The sequence below is a fragment of the Embiotoca jacksoni genome, unplaced genomic scaffold, assembly GCF_022577435.1.
Source record: "Embiotoca jacksoni isolate LCO1_2020_lvr unplaced genomic scaffold, fEmbJac1.0.p SCAF_4, whole genome shotgun sequence".
Lineage (NCBI taxonomy): Eukaryota > Metazoa > Chordata > Actinopteri > Embiotocidae > Embiotoca > Embiotoca jacksoni.
In genome coordinates this window covers 3,741,563-3,765,491 of record NW_027185392.1, presented here as the reverse complement: position 1 = coordinate 3,765,491, position 23,929 = coordinate 3,741,563, and the positions used below count along the sequence as shown (strand labels likewise).

The following is a 23,929-nucleotide window of genomic DNA, read 5'->3' as shown; positions in this document are numbered from 1 at the left end:
GTAGTTGTATATATTTCTATCTTAATTTGTCATTTACTCTGATTTGAAGACCTGGAAGCTCAGGAGGCACCAAAATACCGCTTCCGCAAGAGGGACAAAGTCATGTTCTATGGGCGAAAGATCATGCGTAAAGTGAGTGTGTATGTTTTAAAACAATAATCATTCAAAAGCCAGTATAGTGGCATTCCTTCACTTCCAGTGTTGTACATAATGCAAAAATAATACCATACTTAAGCCAAAACTGTTCTGCGACAGGTCTCCCAGTCTACCTCTTCTCTGGTGGGTACTTCCTCCTCCTCCCGGCCACGCCTGAAGAAGAAGCAGAAGATGCTCAACATTGCCAAAAAGTACATCACAAAGCTCACTCCCAACAACCGGAAGACTTTCCTCACTGTACTGATGTGATGACAACAACACGCTTCTCATTCTTTTTTTATCTCTCCATCCTGTTGTTTCCTTGCCTCTCCTTTGTGTAGGATCCTGCGCTTTAAGAAGGAGGTGCCGATCCTTCAGGCCAAGGAGCCCCCTCCCTCAGTGCTGGAGGCGGACCTTACCGAATTTGATGTGGCCAACTCCCACCTCCCCTCTGAGGTGCTCTACATGCTCAAAAATGTCCGGTAGGTTTGTCGTCTGTGTGACAACTAAACTCCGACGGAATGAATTACTGTCCAGCGCTCAGTTTTACAAACCAGGCGTGACCTAACCCCTTCTTTTGTCTGTCACTGCAGTGTGCTGGGTCACTTTGAAAAGCCCCTCTTCCTGGAGCTCTGCAAACACATGGTGTTTCTGCAGTTCCAACAAGGGGAGTACGTCTTCAGGCCAGGCCAGCCCGACAGCAGCATCTACGTGGTTCAGGATGGAAAACTAGAATTGTGCCTTACTGGATCGGTACGCAGGCTTGTGTGTCCCACTTTTGCCACATTGACCTGTGAATTTCATGTAACAATTTAATGCAAGCTCACACACACAGGGGAGCAAATCTACCTCGGTGCTTAACCATTGGAGTTTAATCTCTAACAACTCACTAACACTAATATTTGAATTAGATCATCATTAGGGATGTATTTTAGAACCAGCATACAGTTTCAGAGGTGTTTAATAAGTATTACATTGGATATTTGTCCTGCTAGAGATATTGGTGCAGGTTTTATCTTTATGTGTGACACTGAGTGTAGCTACTCCAGTTTTTAGGAAAACATGTGAACACAAGTTGCTTTATATGTCTTCCAGGATGGCAAAGAAAGTGTGGTGAAAGAGGTTTACCCAGGAGACAGTGTCCACAGCCTCCTCAGTATTCTGGATGTCATCACAGTAGGTCACGCCCACTTCTTGCCACACTCACAAAGCTGCACACATAACTCCACACCTACACACACAAATGCTTTCCCAATACACACACACATATTTCACAAATTCCAGGAGAATGGCATGAGATAAGTGCTTTTATGTCACTGTGTGGGACCTCATCCACTTCCTGCTGCAGATTATTTGATCCTCACATCATTAACATTCACCTGATGACTCGTCAAACCAATTCCACTGATGTGGTTATGACTCTCATTCATATTCAGTTAAAAAAACAACAACTTTGAATTGGATATCATTGCAATGGTTTCAAAATCTGTCTTAAATCTAGTGGCTGGTAGTGATAATAAAGCATCATTCCACTTTAAGCTTCTTTAAATACATTTAGATTCTGACAATGTGAAGTATTCTGTGGGATCTTTCTGTGCAGGGCCACCAGAAGCCTTACAAAACAGTGTCAGCACGGGCTGCAGAGGTTTCCACTGTTCTCCGTTTACCTGTAGATGCCTTCCTGTCGATATTTGAGAAGTACCCTGAGAGTCTAGTGCGAGTAGTACAGGTGAGTTGTGGGTTTGTGTAATTCTCTGCAGTATTGTATTTGTTTTCCAATATTTATTCCAGTTTTAATTTAGAGGACATATTTAGAGGTTTAAGTTCTACATGGAGGCTAGACATCTATGCACTTACAGAGATGATGTGGTTTTGATAAAGTAATGTATTTTTTCATGTGACACATCAAATGATTAATTTCCTGTTTTATCTGTTCAGATTATCATGGTTCGTCTCCAAAGAGTAACAGTTTTAGCCCTGCACAACTATCTGGGGCTGACCAATGAGCTCTTCAGTCATGTGAGTTTATCACACACACACACACACACACACACACACACACACACACACACACACACACACACACACACACACACACACACACACACACACACACACACATTCACAGTGGACCAGGCAGAACAATGCAAACATCTTTGGTAACAGTATAACCACTGCCAAGGTATAATCTTAACCAACTGTGGACCAGATAAGCAGATAATCCCACCCACCTTCCCAGTGTGTGAGGAAGTATTTTACAGTCCACAGTATCAAGTGTTTTATGCGTTAAGATCACCCACTACCACAGCTGTTTTACCTGAATCAGTAATCGGACAAATGTCATTCAACATCTCTGTCAGACCAGTCTCCAAGCAGGGATGTTGTTTTGAGGCCAGATCGAAATCTGTCCAAAAGATCATTTACATTCATGTGTGCAATTCAGTTCAGAAAGTTTAGTGAATAAAAAGAGCTTTCTCAATATTTTTTCAAACAAAGACAAGATTACAGAAGCGTCTGTAATCACTTAATGCTGAAGCTAAACTAAAAGTGCCAGAATGGACTTAAACCAACTGCAGTGTTCAGAAATAGGAAGTCAGCCATTGACAGTTTTCAGCACATCAATTTACAAGCAATTGAAAACATTTTTGAAAAGCTGGTTGGCAGGATGTCACAACAGAAGGCGGCCGAACTGAAATTATTCACGACATCCTCCAGAGTTTTATTATGAAATAGCACTGAATGTAGCCAATCCAGCCAAATAGCTTCAATTTTCTGATAGGATGGCTGACCACACTGCAATAGAGAAAGCAACCATTGCACGCAGTCCTAACTTGTCCTGTGAGCAACCACGAGTGCCTCTGTCCTCGTGGCCTGGACGCCACTGTGCTCCGTACTCAAACTGTTTTCATTATGATTTGTGTCACTAAATGCTGAGGTGGTGTCTTTCTTTCCACTTTCCTAGCACACGCTCTAACGAACCATGTACCTCACACACATCATCCGTATACTTAAACTTGTTTTATAGGAAATGCAGCCCTGTCGTCTGCCGCCTCCGTCACCCCACCCTGCTCGCACCAGTCCTATCCGCCATGGCAAGCGCTTTGGCAGCCTGACGGTAACTGAGGAGCACCGGGAAGCTGCCATTAAGGGTGAACTTTCAGGTAAAGCATACAGCCTAACTCGAAAAAAACTGAATTTTAATTGTATAAAGGGTTCAACTAAAGCTTAAGATTTTTTTTCTTCCTCTGCTATTTCTGTTTTTGGTTGACTCATGAGTGTTGCACATTTAATTTATTCTCAGGAGGAGAACAAGGGAAGGATGGAACAGTTCCAACTCTTAGTAGGACAATCTCCATGCCTGTGGACATCGCTGGTGAGGGACTTCTCTTACTGTTTTTTACTTTTACAACTGGATAGTTTGTTCCTGTACACTGTGCTATTTTCAAAATGTACTCATGGGGAAACAATGCTGAAATGCCTTAAGTTCAATTATGTGACCATGACACCACAAAGGGTTCAGCTCAACTGAGGTCTCCTGATATTGTATCCATGTATAATACACTACATGTCCTTATCTTTGGGCATGTCCACCTCAGTCATAGTGAAAGCATTTTATTTAAGGTGCAGGCTCCTTAAGTTTGCTTCTTTTGAACAGGTTAGAGCAGTTCGTAATCTCACCGCAGCTGATTGAAAGAGAAGTCAATGACTCACATCGGATTTTCAAAACCGTAATCAACAGTGCAATTAAATAGGCAGGTAAAACTATCTAAACCATTTGCAGGTGAGGGCACATTACCACAGAGAGTGAAACCCAGCAGCAAAGTCAGACATGGAAAGTCTAGTATGACATAACTTTGGCCGGAAAGACAGAGCCAGACTCATCATATCAAACTTTAGATTTGATTTGTTTGAGCGTATCAAACTCTGCATCCAAACTCCTCAGACTCGGAGTAAAGGTACTTCTGGCAAAATTTGCAATTCGATTTTTTTATTTATATAATTTAAGTGCCTGAATTTGGGCTGGACAAATCAAAGTCTGAAAAGATGCAACAGGACTTGGTTTTCTTGCTAATGTTTACACTGATTAAATGCAGATATGTTCACTGTCATACAAGTAGTCAAGTCTTCTCTGGCATTGTTGCTTACAAAAAGGATTATAGGATGTTTGGACAGGATAGCTCAAAGAGAAATGTGTTTATTGAGACTTACTTTTACAGAAAGATTGCTGTCAAATGGAAATATGTGTATACAAAGGTTCTGAAAAAAGCTGTACATTAGAGATTGATGACCTATTTTCTGAAATATGAAATGCATTTTGACCCACTTGTATTATTTAGACTATTAAGCTTTCACAGCTTTTGTGTTGTTTACAAACACAAAAATTTTTTTTTCATTTAAGATCAATTATTTTGTTGTTTGTACAGGCATACAGAAAAGTCTGAGATCAGATTTTGACATGGCATATGAAAGAGGACGGATTTCTGTCTCTGCAGAAGATGGCAACACTCCTCCCACCTTTACTCGGGTCAGTACTTTGCTCAATCTTGGGACACAAACGAGATAAGGTTGACTTTTTATTGATTCACAAACATAAAAGTTGGTAATTGCAGGAACAACGACAGTGACATTTGATAACAAAGACTAAAGGTGAGCCACAGTATATAGCAAAAAAGTGTGACAATAAAACACTTTGCAAAAAAACAAAGTTATATGTCAGTGATAATTTATAGTTTGTTATGGATTCAGATTTACTGTTTTTAACAGGAGTGAAGCCCCATTTTAACATAGTCGAGTTTGTATATCATTACAGTCTGTATCCCAGGACCAGCGTGAGAGGAAGGTGACGGTAGATGAAGTTCCATCAGGGATCTACCTGTATCGGGAGGAGGAGCCGGTTGTGGACAATATGTTTGCACCTGTATCCAACCGATCCAGCGCTGCTCTGTTTGAGGAAGCTCAGAAAGAGATTCTCAAGCTCATGAAGATTGAGGTTTGCGTTACTTTTTTGTTCTATGTTCTGTTATTGTATAGAGCGGTTGGTCGATATGGTTAATATGACGATATTTGAGGGTATTTTTGCGATAACGTTATTCTTGAGGATATGACAAAATCCTGATATATATTTTATTATTTCAAGAACATACGGTTTTACTAAAATAAGTGTTGTTGTTTAAATGTCAGTATGAACAAAGCAGTTTAGTTTAACAGTCAAAATAAAACCAAAGTTTGTTGCACATCGGAATTTTTGTAACCAAACCACTTCCACATTACTGAAGCTGCTCCCCCTTTTTGGAGCTGACTTCTCCCACGTTTAATAACTGTCAGCCGTGTTTGTGGTTGCTGTGCATAAGTTAGCTTGCGTTATCACCACATGAATGTTTTTTATCATAATAAAAATGATCATGAGTAATGCCATATAGAACACCACTACTGTGTAGTATTGTCTCCTGTCTGTTTCATATGACGTCACTCATTGTCTTTAAAAATACAAGTGAAGAAAGACACCATCCCAAAACAAATCTTACCAGCAGTGGCCATAATAGGAGCTCCATTTTGTTGTGATGAATGATGTTATCAAATTAGCTTCCATGTCATTGCACTGATCATTTAGAAAACTAAGTGTTGATATTGAGGCTGAGGTGACAAAAAAAACAACCTCTGGACTTAATCTATGGTAGGAAGTTGCACACATTCATTTGATGCAATATGATGTCAGCCGTCTCTGTGCCTCGAGTAGGTATTGCTACACTTAATCTTTCAAAATATCATGTTAGTGTAACGACATCAGAGTATGATAGAAGAAATAAATGTTGCAATGAATCGAGACCTTTCATCCACATTGTTGTGTCATATTTTTCTTCTCCATTTATCACTGCTTTTCATGATATTTTTGCCTTTTTCTCTTCCTGTCTTGTCTGATCCAGGACCCTTCCTTGTTAAATGGGAGAGTGACTCTGCACCATGCAAAAGCTGGAGCCGTCTTGGCAAGACAGGGAGACCAGGTACTTTACACAAGACATGCTCGAGTTCCCCTCTTTGAGAATGGACTGATCTGTTCTGATCCTTTTAGCTGTATTAGTAAACCAGTAGAAAGTATAGTCGTCAGATACTGTAGTAAATATCATAACTAAACCTCGCGATTCTGCTTCCTCTGTCTCTTCTTATTTTCACTTCTTAAGGACGTGAGTCTGCACTTTGTCCTGTCTGGTTGTCTTCATGTCTACCAGCGGATGATCAACAAGCAGGAAGCCGTCTGCTTGTTTGTGACCCACCCAGGAGAGATGGTGGGCCAGCTCGCCGTGCTCACTGGAGAGCCGCTTATCTTTACCATCAAGGCTATACGAGACTGCACTTACCTGAAGATCTCCAAGTCAGATTTCTATGAGTGAGTCGTAGGGGAAACATTATTGTGCAAAACATGCGAGTCATAAGTTTACGTCACAGTTTTCTTCATATTTGACATTTAAAAAAATCACCACGGGCAGTTATACATCTATATAGTCCCCCTATATTTACTTTGACCACATTTTAAGGTGGTTTACAGTCTGCATTTGCTATCTTTGTGTTGTGTGCTGCCCTCTGCAGGATCATGAGGGAGCAGCCCAGTGTGGTGCTGAGTGCAGCCCACACAGTGGCCATCCGCATGTCTGCTTTTGTCAGGCAGATGGACTTTGCTATTGACTGGATGGCTGTAGAAGCTGGCAGAGCTCTCTACAGGTACTCTACTATTAGCTTTTTCTTTGCACAGACATATAAAGAAATATTTAGTTTCTTGTCCTTTTTTTTGGCACCGTTCATTTACAATTAACTTGTATTGGTTACTGTAAAATCTTGTTTTTTTTCCCACTTCACATCTATAGACAGGATGACCAGTCAGACTGCACCTACATTGTTCTGAATGGACGTCTGCGTTCAGTCATCCGCAAGGCAAATGGAAAGAAAGAACTGGTTGGGGAATACGGTAGAGGAGACCTCATTGGTGTGGTGAGAACTAGACTCTGTTCCCCTCAATCTCATTCTGCCTTTGTAAAACAATAAATAAAATAAAAAAACACAGTTATCAACATTAGCTGAAAATGAAATTGTCACAAAGTTTGGATTGGATGTCATTTCTACACGATTTACTCAAACAAATATTTTTGAACAGTTTTGAGTGACTGACTTACCCAATCATCCAGCTATAAATGTTGATGATACAGTTTATTATTATTATTATTATTATTGCTTTTATTACCCTGCTGTCATACCACTTTTTAGTTTCATAAATAATATCTTATGGTTGTACTTTTTAAGGTGGAGGCTCTGACCAGGCAGCCAAGAGCCACCACTGTCCACGCTGTAAGAGACACGGAGCTGGTTAAACTGCCCGAGGGGACACTGAACAACATCAAGAGAAGATACCCACAGGTCAGTTACTCTGTCAATGAAAACTTGAAGTGATGTGAGTGTGTAATACTCAGGTTTAATTTCTGTGTTTAGGTGGTGACGAGGTTGATCCACCTACTGGGTCAGAAGATTCTGGGGAATCTGCAGCAGGGTCGTGGGCCATTCTCAGGTAAGATGATGATGATGATGACGACGCTCTTACTCCAGCCTCGTGCTTCTCCCACATACTCCATTAACACACTGTGTTTATCTTCCAGGTTCAGCCTTCAGTCTGCCCAGTATGGCAACAAGTGCTGATGTCACCAACCCTGCAAGCAACCTCTCCACTGTGGCTGTGCTGCCTGTATGTGACGAAGTGCCGATCAACGCCTTCAACCTGGAGCTCAGCCATGCCCTCAGTGCCATTGGTAAGACCCACCAATTTTCAGTCCTTTATTTTCTTTGGAATTTCTATGCGTCCTACGTCAGTATGTTAACAGATTGGAGTCATGTGGACTTGTTTACTGTTTTTTGCATTTATACTTTTTTGTACTGCCTCTGTTTGTAGGACCTACTCTACTATTAACCAGTGAAATAATCAGAGAGCGTCTGGGTGCTTCTGCTTTGGACAGGTCAGTCTGACAATCAGAGAATCATCTCAGTCAATCTTACATCATCACAAAAGCCAACTACAACCTGTTTTCATTATCTTCATAATTCCTTTATTGGTGGCCATCGTTTCCACTCACTGCACTGTATCTCTTTATTCTTCATAGCCTTGTTCCTGTTGCATACAGTACAGTACATTTGTTTGTCTAGTTTAAGTTCAACCCTGTCACTTTCCATTCCTCTCAGTCTGTTTCGGTCAATTGAAATGCTACTCCACATCCTCATGTCGGCTTTTATTCCCTATCTGTCAGTATCCATGAGTATCGTCTCTCCGGCTGGCTGGCCCAGCAGGAGGACATCAATCGTATTGTCCTGTACCAGACTGACAACACCATGACCCCGTGGACCCAGCGATGCATCCGCCAGGCCGACTGCATCCTCATCGTTGGCCTGGGGGACCAGGAACCTACGCTGGGAGAAGTATGTGTGTGTGTGTGTGTGTGTGTGTGTGTGTGTGTGTGTGTGTGTGTGTGTGTGTGTGTGTGTGTGTGCAGGCATGGAACTTAGGAGGGAGCAATGAAATGGTGACAACTGAACTTAAACTCTTTGCACCTGTTTTTCTCTCCAGTTGGAGCAGATGTTGGAAAACACAGCAGTCCGGGCTCTGAAGCAGCTGGTCCTTCTGCACAAAGAGGATGGACCTGGCCCTTCCAGGACGGTCGAGTGGCTTAACATGCGTAGCTGGTGCTCAGGGCATCTCCACCTCAAGTGTCCCCGCAGAGTCTTCTCCAGACGCAGTCCCAGCAAACTGGTATGAAGCAAACCTATTTATTATTTCGAGATGTTTGCTGTCAGTTAGTTCCCCATTTGTGTTGCTACATGTTAATTACAATTTACTCTTTTATTGTATTTTCATGTGTCTCTTCGATGTTTGAGCAGAGGGAGGTGTATGAGAAGGTGTTTGAGAAGACAGCAGACAGACACAGTGATTTCTCTCGGCTGGCCCGAGTCCTGACTGGAAACAGCATCGCTGTCGTGCTGGGAGGAGGCGGAGCTAGGTGAGCGGGTTTAATGAGATCTGAGCCACAAAAAGCTGCACAAACATGTTCAGCAACCCTTAACTACCCTTCAGTTTACCTTTTGTGTAAGGAAGTATTTCTAATGTGAAATACACCTGTGTTGTGCCCCAAATATACGAAAAGAATCAGCTTTGGGAAAATGTGTCCATGTCCTCTTTTTCAAACCCTCTGTGATTTGGACTTTTTTGTCTAAATTAAATTTATTGTATATGTACTCGACGTCTTGTGTACCTGCCTATTGTAAAAAATGTTTTGCTTTCCCTCATGCAGAGGCTGCTCACATGTCGGTGTGATGAAAGCTATGGAGGAAGCAGGGATTCCTATTGACATAGTGGGCGGGACATCAATCGGCTCATTCATTGGTGCACTGTATGCTGAGGAGAGAAGTGCCGTTCGAACCAAACAGAGAGCCAGAGAGTGGTCCAAGGTGCAGTACACGTCTTTATCGTTGTCAAGTCATTTCTTTTGTGGTTCATGTCCGATAACAAGTTTTTTTTTTTTACCTGAAATGACAAAAATAATATTTTACCCAGCAAACTTCAATTCAACTTTTTGAAGGGCAAAGTTTGCTAACTTTACATAATTGTGTATGATTTATCTGTATTTTGTTGTTTAACAGGCAATGAATTCGGTGTTTAAAACGGTCCTGGACCTTACCTATCCTATCACCTCCATGTTCTCTGGCTCTGCCTTCAACACCAGCATCTATAAAGTGTTCCAGGACAAACAAGCTGAGGTGAGCGACTGCGGTACAAAATCCTTTTTTTCTCTGTCATGCGCCAAAAGACAGATAGGTCATGTCTTTAATCAGTCATTAGGAAAATACTGATAAAGTTTACAACACTGAAATACATCCTGTGTCCCCAGGACCTGTGGCTGCCATACTTCAACGTCACCACTGACATCACAGCCTCAGCCATGCGTGTTCATCAGGATGGTGAGTGACAGCTGATCTGACTGCAGGGACCGTGACCCCTCTCTATTGATATTTCAATTTGTATAGGTTAAATGTTATCTTAAGTTTTGTACGAGATCAAAACAGCACTTTTGGATGTTGTAGTATTTTTGCATTTACTAGGATTATTTGATAGGACACATGCTGTTCATACACGTAGACAGTAAATGGAATGACAAGATTTAACACAACTTAATCCAATTATGCTGCCCTGAATGACAGAGAACTAATGTGTGAAATTGGCTTTGACTTCAATATGTTTCGAATGTAACTAAGCTGTGAGGAATGCTTGAAGCAGGCAGTCTGAAGTAAAGTGGCACTGTGGCTAAAGCTATTACCTAAGTGAATACAGTGGCATGTTGTTGCACTCATCAATCCCTCAGAAGTTACTTTAGGCAATGTAATGTCTCTTATTCTTCATAGGACAAGTCTATAAATATTATGTTTGTAGACATAACCTGGAGCAGTACACACAAATTAAACTGGTTTATGCATCATCTAGAGTGACTGCATGTCTTCAGGATTATGATTTGAGGCAGATATACTCTAAATCAAACTGAACCTGTTGTGTGCTCAAATTCCACTTTGGCCAAATACTACAACTGGAGGTGTGTTTGGTTAATAGTGTCCCCGCCAGCCGGAGGACACTTGTAGTCATGCTCGAAGTAGAGGTTTGATTCTTCGCCGTCCGTTTGGTTACACACAATGAGTTTAGAGCGGGAAAGTATGACCTATGTTATTTTCTCTTGCTATAATTTCTGGACATCCTTTAAATGTCTCACATGCTGACTTTACATTAGACATTACATTTTCCTAATATTTACCTGAAGGCCTCGCATGCAGACCATGGATAGACGCTACAATTTACCAATGTTACCTGAAGGCCTCGCATGCAGACCATTGATAGACACTACAATTTACAGATGTCCCTTAAATGCCTCAAGACTATCTGTAGATGCTGTAATTTACGTGGGTCTCCTAAACGCCTCAAATTAAAACTATGTGCAGATGTTGAAATTTACCAGTGTTCCCTAAACGCCTTAAATGCAGGCTATCGCTAGATGCTAGCGAGGCAGCTGTGCACAGAGAAGCTTCTGGTCCCCACTCTGTTACTGCAGCACACAAACAGGTGAATTTCACGAGAGTGAAATTTCAAATGTTTTGGTTTCCGGTGATACTCTCTACCCTGGCAGGCCACGACAGGTAGATCCTCTGTATGGGGGAAACGCTGGGTTATAATTTGGTGCGGTTATTCTCTGTCACTGCATCAACACAGAATCTTCTAAGTCCACATTGAGATGTGTCTTTGAATCAAGTCATTTGCACACCTCGAGCTGGAACCAGTTTTAAGTTCACATTTAAAACATTATAAGAAAGCGTATGTTGTGAACTAGAGGACTAAAAATGTTTGAATGGCGGCCTACATACGCTGCACTCATCAAAGCTGAGTGCATTCCTTCATTTTAGTTGCAGTTATTTTGCCTTCACAAACATGCCAGTTTCAATCTGGTTTGGAGTATCCACTGCCAAGCAGTTACAAGGTCATTTTAATAGATACGTGCAAAATAAAACACTTAGGTTTCTCTGCTTGGATCTGTATTTGCTGCAAATGTTCCGTTTGCATAAAAATGCACCATCGCTAACATTAGCTAAAGTAGTTCTCTGTAGCCTAAAATGCTCCCCCCATAAACCCCACAAATCCATTGACAGTTTTCTGTGCCAATATAAAGCGAACTTGTAATTTACAGTATTGTAAATCACATTAAGAAGTTGCTAGTTTCATCGTCAAGTCAATGTTTTAAATTGTTGGATTTGAGGAGTTTATGGGTTTTCAGGCCTGAGTCCTGCAGGGAAACACTGAATGCTAACGTTTGCATCTTGGCATGTGTATGAACTAACTGCTGGCGCAAAGCCTTCTCCCTGTTTCATCGTCCCCATCATCTGCTTCTTTTACTTTTACTCCTTTCTTTCTTTCTTTCTTTCTTTCTTTCTTTCTTTCTCTCTCTTTCTTTCTTTCTCTCTTTCTTTCTCTCTCTCTTTCTCTCTTTCTTTCTTTCTTTCTTTCTTTCTTTCTTTCTTTCTTTCTTTCTTTCTTTCTTTCTTTCTTTCTTTCCATATGCTAAATTGATGAAGCTTACTCATTGTTCTGTGTCCATCACATTTGTGTCTAAAACTCACAGATTAATTCCTAGATATGACCCGTATGTCAAGTCTTTCTCGACATAGAGACATCACAGAGATGCCCTTTTATAGGTGACGCCATAGAAAAAATAACCCGTGTAGTCGCTGACCTTAAAATGCTGAATCCCCCGCCCTTATGTCCATGTCAACATGTAGGATCCAGAACACTTCACCTTGCCTTTTCCCTCCCCGTCCATTTAATGACATCCCATGTTGCTTCCCTCACTCCTTTACCTCCATTCTGTGCTTTCTGTAGTTTTCTGGTTTGCTGTTGTCAAACATTTCTAGCTCAGTGGTCTCTGGAATATGTCACTTCGATGCCAGTCATTGAAAGGGAATAATAATTGAATGCCATTTTGATGGGTGTACTGTAAGGTACAGAGTGTCCTGGGTTTGTGTCACTTTCTTTGGTTCTGTCCAGTGAGAGAGACTCAAGACTGAGATTTAAAACGTGCCAGAACCCAAACAGAAAACCTTTCCTGTAAAACCTAATTTATTTCGCAGTTTTGTCCTCATTCCACAGTTTGGAGAATTTAGTTGAAGCCCCAGCACTGTGAAAGTGATGGTCTCTCTCTGTTTCTGTCTGTCTTTCGTCTCCTCTGTTTCTGTCTCTGTCTCACATTTTCTCCCTCTTTCTGCCCTTCGCTCAGTTTTTCTCTCTCCGCTCACCTCCCTCCTGCCCTGCTTGTTGAACCAGTCCTCTAACAGCCTTAATACTATTTTTAATGTTTAATCAACACAACAAAGAGACTGTTTTTTGACAAATCAAGTTTGCATACACGTGTTGTCATTCATTCTCCTTTTTTGGTTGATATTTACATCAACAACAGCTTTTAATGAAACTTAACCTCAATTATATTGTTCCGAACGTGTTTTGGTATTATTACTCGGAACAAAGCTTCGTATTTCTTTGCCTTCGAATAGTTGAATTTGATTGGTTGTGGAGGCAGTCCTTGAGTAGGCTTTTGTATGAAACTGGCCTCATTTAGAATTTTTTTTTTTAAAACCACAGGCCTGAGTAAGTAATTTGGTTGAGATTATATTCCCCCTCTGTTTTGCTCCTTGCAGCCTGTTGCATTCCTCTTCACTGTGTTGCAGCCATTTCTCTCTCTTTGTTCCTCCTTTTCTTTTTCCGCACTCTTCTTCTCTGTTTCTCTCTCTGTCCTTCTCTCTCTCTCTCTCTCTCTATTTCCATCTGTGACGTGGAGTCCGGGCCCATATTTGATGTGTTCCTCCTTCTCCATCTCCATTTCCCGACAGGTTGCGTCTGGCGCTATGTTAGAGCCAGCGCCTCCTACACCCCCTATTTACCTCCCCTGTGCGACCCCAAGGATGGCCACTTGCTTGTGGATGGTTGCTATGTTAACAATGTCCCAGGTCAGATTATAAACACCCGCTCACCACCACCATCCCCCCCCCCCCCCCCCCACCTACCGACCTCCCCCCTCTCCCCCCCATCCCTAAGTCGACAAACAACCACTCGGCTACCCTCCTCTTCTCTCGTCTCCCTCCCGAGTTCTCACTCGTAACTAACCCCACCTCAACCAGGTGGACATTGGGAGCCCATGGTTTGGAAGGAAAGACTTAATCCCACATGTATCTTAAAATTGATACAATTAGTGCATCATGTATTACTGAATAATTACCGAAAGCAAATCTTATCCTCTCTCCCATTGGCTTGTTATTCACTCAGACAACACACTTTCTTCAGCTGGCTCGGTGCCACCTTCACTTTATTTGTTGGATGTGATGTTTTGCCCGTGCATGTTTGGACATCTGAGGGTCATAGAGAGATGCATGATCATCAGGCTTCTTCTGGCAACACATATTTTCGAAAAACTTCCCCTTTTTTAACGTTCCGGATGTGGCTTGTAAAAACTGATGTCGTCCTGCACCACCGTACGTGCTTTTATTTAGGTAGTCTTTATAAAAGCAGTCGTGAATTGCAGATGGCTACACTTTGTGATGCGAGTCAAACTTGAGGTCAGGCACAGAAAACAGACTCTACTTTGTGTTTTGATGGAAGGAAAGCTGATTGTGTTGAAAGTGATATTTGTGCTTCACTGGAGACGGTGAAAGGCCGCGCCATGTCAACATCACATCAGCCTGCTGTCGCTGTGGGTCACTGTGCGTTTCGGTGGGTCTAAACGCCTCCTTGCTGTGCAGCTTGTTTCCCCAGAGGGTGTCCTGCTTCTGTTTCATTTCAATCATCTCTACCCTACACAGGAACATGTTCAGTCACTCCTTTCCAAGCTGCTGTCTTCTCCCCTGGCTTTGCTTGCTCTTATGTGCATGCCAGTGTTAGATACAGAGAACCCATCTATATGTTTTTTTCATAAATATATATTGATGGCATGCATTACTTTTTTATTTTGAATTTTTTGAGAATATGTTCTGGATCCTTGTGTTGCATATTATAGCCTCCTGTTCAAACTGAATACAGCCCTTACATGTGTAGTACAGCTAAGAAATGTGAAGAACTGGTAATGTGCAGGTGGTCGTTCCCTTAAAGTCTTGTTTCAATGAGATAATTCTGCCTCAGCATTCACATATACTCCATGCACAGTTGCACCCCTCGCTTTTGTCTGCGGTGCTCCTTATCCTTCCAACCCATGCAGCGCCCGGCCTGCTCCTGCCCCCTGCTGCCACTGACCTGTACTGCAGGACTGGATAGGCTGGTAGCTTCCCTGCCATGTTCACTGTGAAAGATCTCCAAACATTGTCACTTCAACATCTGCTGCTGCTCCTTCTCTAGACACGTTGACAATCAAAGTAAGTCAGCTACACATTTTTTTTTTTTTTACTACTTCAGATCAGTTAATTATAATCAGATGTTACTATAATAACTTGATAAAGGAGCAAAACCAAATCATCACCTGCAACAAAGCGCTGTTGTTGGGACATAGTTTGGAGATTTTAACTACCTTGGCTCTCTGTGATGGTTGCCATTTACTTTTTTACCTGCTGCACAAGTCACTCAGGGTGTGTGTGTGCGAGGTAATGAGGTTTTCAGTGGTGTACAACAGAGTCTAAAGGTGAGCAGAACTACAGTCCTGGCCTTTGCAGGGAATCGGCGACCTTCTTTTTGTCCGACTTCCCTCTGGTGTTTGGATTGCGGTCTGTGTCGACACTAATCTGAAACGTATAGCAAACGTTATTGAGATGTTATTCCCCCTCCCCCTCACCCCCTTACGCCTCCCTCCTCCCTCCCTCCTTCCCTCCCTCCCTCCCTGGTGTGCCAGGCTCTCTGTGGCGCTATGTACGGGCAAGCATGACCCTCTCGGGGTACCTGCCGCCTCTCTGCGACCCCAAAGATGGCAACTTGCTAATGGACGGTGGCTACATCAACAACCTGCCAGGCAAGTACAGGTGGTAACCCCCCAACCCCAACCCCCACCCCTGCCCAACCCCACCCGCCCAACCAGCGTACTGTACCATCCTCAATGTCTGCCTACATCACATCCTGTCTCCCGGTGGAGGGGGAAGGTGGTGTGATGGATGGGGATGCTTTTTATGGGGTGGGTTAATCAAGTTGATAATATGTAGACGCTTGGTAAGTAAGTAGGGCTTACACCGACGGAGAGAAGTTCAGTGCTGGTGCCGAGTTTTCCTCATCTGAATATTGAACCAGTTCAGATCATTGATTAATCCATCTCATGAGACAAATTAGATCAATTCATTAAACTGAAAAAAATAGTGATTATCCATGAGTGTGTATTATTTAATCAAACTTTAAAATATTCTGGTTTACTCGATGGGGAAAAGTCAGCATTTATACTGAGAATGGATTCAATTGTATATAAAGAAAAGGTTATTTCTCAAACTAAGAAACACAGAATTGAACAGGAGGAATGTATTTGTCTGTCAAACCGCCTGGTGTCCCATAGGTATAGAATTAAAAAAAAAAGGGGAAATGGGTCACCACCAGTATAACATTTGTTGGGGGAAAACAACATAGCTTCTGACATTAAAACTATAGTGTGATTTTTGCTTTTTTTTTTTTTTTTTTTTATGCCATAAAACACCAGTCTGTTTTAAGATTAAAATCTGATTCCTCTTATGGTAAAGATGAGCCTTTTTTTTTTTGTAGGGCTGGTAATATGGTCATATCATGTTATCATTCTGTCCAAATTCATTATTTCTGGCCAGTATTAATTTAAAGCACAACTGTTTGTTGAAGTTTTACATGTTGGTCTCATGTAAAGCACAATAGTGGAACACTATTAGCTTGATTTTTCGAGGTGATTTGTTGTATTTCATGTCATCATTTATTTTGTGATACTGATTTCAACCATATTGCAGAGCCCCACAATTCTATTTACCACAATTTAAAAAAAAAAAAAAAAAAAAAAAAAAAAAATCACTATTTACCTTCTTTTCAACCAAAAGAAAAAAATGTGCAGTGTGTGTGTGTTTAGACTGAGGGGAGGAGCTTTTATTTTGTCTGCGCACCATTAACTATATTTGAATTACCTCAAAGTATTCAAAACTGCCCCAAACCAAATGTACATATTCCTGTAATGTTTGTGTAAAAAGTAAAACTGAAGTAAGACATAAGCTATTTTTAGCTTTTATTATGATGCGCAGATGAAAACTCCCCAGAGTCTGTGTAGTTATGATATCGAATATACTCTGTACTGATGAAACAGCCATATTTCACAAAGTTGCAGACCGTTCTTTTGCATTACTCTGTTTGTTATGGGAACTATGTGTCATTGTGTCCCAGGCGATGCTCTTTTCTGAGGTTTGTGAAATATGGTGCATTCTGGGCTCAAAGATTGATCCAGCAAAAGGGAGCCTTGTGAAATCGACATCCTTTATTTCTGAATTGTATTACTCTGCCTTCTCCCTGAAGAGTCCGTCCGCCATCAGCTGCTTTTATAGTTGTTCTTGGCACATTGGATCAGTGCTTTGGGCTTGTGGGATGTTTTCTTATTTCTGTCTTCGAATAGGCTCAACACCACAAAAATGCCGCAAGGCTCTTTTTTACACTAACTAGTCAATGAGAAAGGTCATGACCTCAGGCCCTGTGCTCGCTAGCCAGGAAAGTATACGGTTTTCTTTTTTGAATTGGAGCGTTCTATGTCGCTAATTGGCCATAAATGCATCTTAAAACTGTGTGTTTTTGTGGTGTAAGTCTGTTGGAACATTCTGTCTCCAAAAATGAATGTTTTAAAGAAGTTGAGATTATCCTGAAACAAGCTTAATAACACGGGATTCATTCTCTTATCATCTGTGCTGCTGGTTTTTGTCATGTCGTGTTTGTGCGTCTGTGTGCGTGTGTGTGAATCCTGGTGTTAAACACCCAACAGCGGACATTGCAAGGAACATGGGTGCCAGAACAGTCATTGCCATCGACGTGGGTAGCCAAGATGAGACTGACCTCTGTAACTATGGTGACTGCCTGTCGGGCTGGTGGTTGCTGTGGAAACGGATCAATCCCTGGGCAGAGAAAGTAAAGGTACAGTACAGGTTTGCAGCACAAGGCCTCGGTAACTATTGATGACTCAGCTACTTCAAATATAGAACACTACATTTCATTGCATCTGATCGATACGTGGTATTGATTGTTCTGCTGTGCGATGAGCAGAGAACAGTATGGTTTTTTTTTAGGATTGCCAGTAGTGGATTCTGTTAGCCTGTGGTCTAATGTGATGCTCATGCTGCCCACCTCTGCAGGTGCCGGACATGGCAGAGATCCAGTCCCGGTTGGCCTATGTGTCCTGTGTGCGGCAGTTAGAGGTGGTGAAGAAGAGCGCCTACTGCGAGTACATCAGACCCCCCATCGACCGCTTCAAGACCATGGACTTTGGCAAGTTTGATGAGATCTATGTGAGTTCATTATTATTACATTAATTATTTAGAAATAGGGTGCATATGTGTGAGCAAGAAATTGCTTTTGAAATCGCTTTTTATGACCATAAACCCTTTTCCACTGCCAGTAACGGCTCGACTCGCCTTTCGGTACCAGGTACTTTTCTGGATTTCGTTTTCCACTGCAGACGGCAGCTCTCTTATGCGTCTTCTATTTCACTACAGTGACGTTGCATAAAACTTCCCTTAAATCATTTTCAACGCCACACACACAGTGGCTTAATCCGTTAATCTGCAACCAGCGTCCTCCTCAGCTAACCACGTTGTGGTTTTGCGGGTTAATTAACCGGGTAGTCCAAGGAATATAAAAAAAAAAATGTCAGCCACTAATGTTGCTTGGCTAGTTAACAGAGACCGGTTTGTGAAGGATGACTGTTTCGCGTGCAGTGTTTTCACGTCACCTGTTCATTGCGGCAGCTCACTTGGAGCCTCAACATAGGTGATACCACATACTGTAAAGTACCAGGTACAATCCAAAACTTTTGCCTGATGTAAAACCAACAACAGTCAAGAGTGGAGTCAAGCTGAGCCAGCATCAGTGGTGGAAAAGGGTGAATATCCAGCCACCGTTGAATGTAGACATAATATTTATTTTTGATAAAACATATAGGTTTGAAACGTTTCAATAAAAATAAATAAAGATACATACAAATAGACTGAATCATATACAAGGTGGGAAGGTGGAATATGTAGCTATCACAGTCAGCACTGATTCTGGTTATGTTGATGAATTGTTGCTTTGAAGACTATGTGAAGCAGTTTGAGTTCAGAAGAACCTGTCCTGAAATTCTTCTGTGGGTTCTGTCAGCTCTCTGGGCCCGGCTTCATTACATTATTACATTTCATTTAGCTGATGCTTTTATCCGAAGCGAATTACAATAAGTGCATTTCAACCACGAGGGTACAAATTCAGAACAACAACAACAATCAAGAAAGTACAATTTTCTTCAAGAAAGCCAAACTTCAAAGTGCTATAAGTAAGTGCTTCACTGCTGACGGTATTTATCAGAGTCACAATCAGAGTGAGAAGTATTTCCTCTGAACATGCATCTACCCAAGTTACAAACACTTTGTGCTTCTGTTTAAACCACTGTGTAATTCAGGATGTGGGCTACCAGCACGGCAAGTTATTGTTCACCGGCTGGGCTCGAGGTGACATCATCGAGAACATGCTGAAGGACCACCGTTCGGCCGACTACAAAGACAGCAAGAGAACCGACGTGAGAGGAGCGCGCGCACACACACACACACACTTAGACCATACATGTAATATGGTTGATGTATATCATACATGTTCACCATCAACGTTATTACTTGAATTCGTTATAATATTGTTAACTTCTTGCCTCTTAGTCCTGCACGTGTCCAGGAGCTGACTTCACTGACCTTGCAGAGATTGTATCCCGGATAGAGCCGGTCCAAAGCTACGTAGCTGCAGAAGGTGAAAGATCGCTTCAAGAATTCCTTTTATAGTGGTTGAAATATGTTATTCTCCTGCTTTTAAACCATATTAAGTTAGCTTTATGGCTGTGTATAAAATATTGTGGCCTTTAGCACAGAGCCTGCCCACGTTAACTCCTTGTTACAGTCATTCACTCGATGTGCAGCTCCCCTTCGAGATTTAATCAGTGTAATAAATAACGGTTTGTCTTTCACCAGCTCCTTTTTATTGAAATACAGCAGGAGATGTCCCGGATACTTTATGGCTGCTATATAAAGCGGGTGGATCAGTCACACCATAAATTCTGTCTGTAATATCTCCTCTAAATCTTTCTATTCAGCGGAGGAGTCAGACTGTCTGACGGAGTACGAGGAGGACGGGATGGACACGGTGAGAGAGGAAGAAGGGGAGGAAGATGAGGACGAGGCAGAGGACGCTGATGACCACTCCCCCGGAGAGTGGGGACAGAATGGAGTTTTTCAGACTGTAAGTAAACACACAAAAGCAGTGTTTGTAGAGCCGTGTTGCCCGCAAATATTTAATTTACACATTAGAGTGCCTCACTGGTACATTTGATGACATGGTCCTCCGTTAACACAAACACACACTCATTAATTTGGTGCCAATTAGAGAAAAAAAATGCCTTACTGTCACGAATCCTCACTAAACCAACGAATATGTATTAATAGAAATTATAAACATTATATTCTCAAGCTTTTTTAAAAATATGTAAAAGTTTAGAAGGACACAATGGGCCTGAGCCTGAGGTCTGGAATTCAGAGTGTTGACATACAAACTTATCACGTCGTTGTTTTTTTTTACTTTTATGGTATTTGTTGAGGACGAGCAGATATTGACACTGCATTAATAATTCTGTAACCCAGATAAAAATTGACTTTGATTCGAGTCTTGTCAATGAAACTGCCAATATCGTTCATGTTTCGAAGCACAGCTCTCCAGATGTGTCTTCACACAATTTAAGGACTCCAATGTTCATTATGTACAACAATGAAGGTGCATGATAGAGCAAACAGAATATTGATGATATTCTTTCTCGTTTGGATCAAAAATATTCTGCGCAAATAGAAAAAAAAAAAAAAACATACATACTCTGTTATTTTATTCCCAATTCTTTTCATGACAACAAAACTTTTACCTCGGGTGGCCTCGCATCATAATCAAAAAGTTTACTCCAAAACAGGCGGATAAACACGATCTGTTATCTGTCTGATATCTTGTGTGCAAATATGACATTTTGGCACCAGAGGAACACTTAAATGTCCTCCTTAAGTTTCAGCTGCACTGAGCAGGTAATAACGGCATTACCTCATGCTCTGCAGGATGAAGAGAAATCGGTGAGGCAACGCAGGAAACTCGCCAGTGACTCCAACACCTCTGAAGTCTCGGACTGCTGACAGAGAGCCACGGAGGAGTAGTAGGACAAGAACAAGGGTCTCAACTTCTGGGTCCATAAATTGTCAAGGCTAGAGACATGGATGTCACACTCAGCCCTTGAAGCCCCTGAAACTCTGAAGTACTGTTTTTCTGTTTTCTGGAGGGGGAACCCCTTTTTGTCTTCTAAGCCGTTGAATCTTTTTTTTTTTTTTTTTTTTTTTTTTTTCCCCATCAGGTGGCTTCTTCTTGATAATTACAGTTTCAAGTAAGAACAGGCTTTGAAGGTTTCCTCCTGCCCGGTGTCTTTATTCTCACCGACACATCAAACCGAACCCGTTTGCCAGAATCTCTTCCACAACAAAAGACTGACTTAAACTACAAATCCAACAATTCAAATCACCTGCATGTCCCATCTGCATCTCTGAATCTTTATGTACGTTCTTTAACGTCGGTACAGCTTCCCTCGTTTATGTGCGTGAATGTTACCCGTGTGTGAGCGGGAGCGTCTGATGCAGACGTGCAAAGCTGTGATTTGTTGAAATGGTAGCGGGACACTGAAAAGAAAGTAAGAACGGCGGACAGAAGATTTGTAGTTACTAACGGTTATGTAAGTTTAGCTTTCCGGGGGGTGAGGTAGGCAACGCAGGAGGACCGGATGTTCATGTAGACGCCAAAGTGGACTTGTTGAATTAACAGAGGTTGGACCAAGTTTAGGAAGAAGGACGAGGAGAAAATAAAATGAGGAGATATTTAGAGAGAGAGAGAGAGAGAGAGACGTTGATGAATAGTGTAGAAAGCTAAAGTGGGGGTTTAAAACAATACAATTATGAGATAAAAGTGTGTAGAGAAGGAAAGCGATGGATCAGTGAGAAAAGTGTTATTTTGAGTTGATTTATTTATAATTTCCGTACAATAGGGTGAACTATTGGTTGGCTAAACCGATCAGAGGGTGGACAGAATGCGTGTTGGAAATTCGGGGTGAATGAGAGGATTTCCGCGAGTGGATGACATCGTGTCTGTGTGCTTGAATTTGTTGTGTTTTTAGTTGTTTTGTTTGAGACGATGACCGATGAAGACGATGCCTTCTCAACCGGTGTTCGACCCGCTCGGAGCGAACATGACCGCGGAGCCATCATCTCACCGACACTACACAACAAACGGGTGTGTGCCTGCCTCTGCTCGCACAAGATCACACGCACACACACACACACACACACACACACACACACAGACAGTACTCAGGGTTCCTGCGTATAACTTGACATTCATGAAAAAAAGGTTGTCCTCTGCTAGTGGATATAAAGGTGTAAGTGAGAGTGTATCTCAGACTGTAAAGGTACAATAATCTCCCAAAAAAAAAAACATGCCAATAATTTACTGTCAACAAATCAGTTATTTTGACTGAGTAATACGCAGAAATCCCGAGTAATCAGACACCTCTAACGGGCAGAAATTCACCTCGTGTAACACTTAATTCATATGGACCTCTTGTAGAAATTGTAACAAGATTATATTATAATATACACAATGTTAATATTCATATATGTATATGAGGTGGAAATTTGTAAGTTGATGCTTTGCTGCAAAACAAAGGAACTACACTTAAAACAGGGCGTTTGTTCTCTTAACATCAATCTGTTGTTATGAACAGTTGCCAGACTTGCTTCTTTTTCCTTTTATTTATACGTGTTAACTCATGGCTTTTTAAATTGGGGGGGGGGGGGGTGATGATGTCTTATTTTAACAAACTTGGCTTTAGCGGTTTTGCACTGAAACATTTGAAATATTCCTTGCTCAGAAGATGTTTGGTTTAATAATTGCCATCCACCTTGATATGCCAAGGGAATCTAAGGAGTAACCACAGGTTATAATTTAATATGCATATTGGGAAATAAACATAATATGCATCCTGTTATGTGTATTTTTTTTGTTTTGTTTTCTTCATTACATGCGTCTCATGACATTCACTGGTTTTTATTTCCAAGCTGGATGCAGTCCTTTTACTAATATGTTTGCAAATCAGTAGACACTTATTTGTGGGTGCAGTTGGCACCAGTAGTTGGTTCACAGCACTGATGTTTGTTTTTCCACACAGGAAAAATATCTGAAGTTTTTCAGTGGTACAAAAACTCCACAGAGGTCTTATTTCATTTTGAAAACAGGATGATTTGAAGTCATTCTTACTGTGAAATATGCTCAAGTTCACACTAGTAAAGTATAAGTTAAAGACTGCATTCTTTACAGTTTGTAGTTTTAGTTTGAAGATAATTTGGATGCCTTGTGGCTTTGAAACACTGCAGTACTTGCTGTCCTACACCAGATGGAGGCAGCATTGCTCTCTATTTCAGTGGGTGCTGCCTTCATTTATGTATTTTCCCCTAACGTGTTAAATAGAAGGTTCAGCCAATTTAAATGGACCTTGATTAAACATAACACTTTATTCGACCAACCAACACCTTATACACATTATGATGTCACTGCAACGTCAGGGTTTGGAACTGCAACTTACAAGTCCTCGTGTCAGACATCCAAGACAGGTGTAATATAGTATGCTTGTTAAATACGTATTCATGTAGGAATCTGAAATAGGTGTCTATCTTAAGATTCAACCTACAGTGCAGAACTTTTACATATAAATAAACATCCATTGCAATCAAGCCCTCAAGTTCCAAAAATGCTGATGAAGTCAGTCGGCATCGGATCATTTCTCTCTGTATTTCACAGTGTATTGAATTTTTTTCATCTGTTGTCTGGTGAAACATTCCTGCTCTGACAGGACAAATGCAATCTGGAAAGTAGAGCGTGCACACATGACTTCATGCCGGCGAACTTCCAGTTTACCCCCATGCAAACCTGACTGGGGTAAACACAATTCTGTGGATCAAATTTTTATTA

General features: G+C 41.5%; 1 protein-coding gene across 8 annotated transcripts in view; it reads left to right on the top strand.

Moving 5' to 3' along the window:
* pnpla6 (patatin-like phospholipase domain containing 6) overlaps positions 1-22,946 on the top strand; it is a 31,030-nt gene extending 8,084 nt beyond the window's left edge. For 2 of the 8 annotated variants that reach the window (XM_069168484.1, XM_069168485.1), the window contains exons 5-36: positions 50-132; positions 256-347; positions 477-617; positions 729-888; positions 1,231-1,311; positions 1,736-1,864; positions 2,074-2,154; positions 3,161-3,296; positions 3,437-3,508; positions 4,560-4,660; positions 4,946-5,125; positions 6,060-6,137; positions 6,315-6,520; positions 6,721-6,852; positions 6,996-7,119; positions 7,429-7,542; positions 7,615-7,690; positions 7,779-7,928; positions 8,069-8,132; positions 8,421-8,589; positions 8,738-8,920; positions 9,046-9,167; positions 9,459-9,615; positions 9,808-9,924; positions 10,056-10,125; positions 13,585-13,701; positions 17,637-17,785; positions 18,004-18,156; positions 19,302-19,418; positions 19,552-19,639; positions 19,980-20,125; positions 20,980-22,946. In XM_069168484.1, coding sequence (XP_069024585.1) covers positions 50-132; positions 256-347; positions 477-617; positions 729-888; positions 1,231-1,311; positions 1,736-1,864; positions 2,074-2,154; positions 3,161-3,296; positions 3,437-3,508; positions 4,560-4,660; positions 4,946-5,125; positions 6,060-6,137; positions 6,315-6,520; positions 6,721-6,852; positions 6,996-7,119; positions 7,429-7,542; positions 7,615-7,690; positions 7,779-7,928; positions 8,069-8,132; positions 8,421-8,589; positions 8,738-8,920; positions 9,046-9,167; positions 9,459-9,615; positions 9,808-9,924; positions 10,056-10,125; positions 13,585-13,701; positions 17,637-17,785; positions 18,004-18,156; positions 19,302-19,418; positions 19,552-19,639; positions 19,980-20,125; positions 20,980-21,054 — 3,863 coding nt within the window. In that variant the 3' untranslated portion in view covers positions 21,055-22,946. The other 6 variants (XM_069168486.1, XM_069168487.1, XM_069168489.1 and 3 more) reach the window with 6 other exon arrangements.
* The last annotated feature ends 983 nt before the right edge of the window (positions 22,947-23,929 follow it).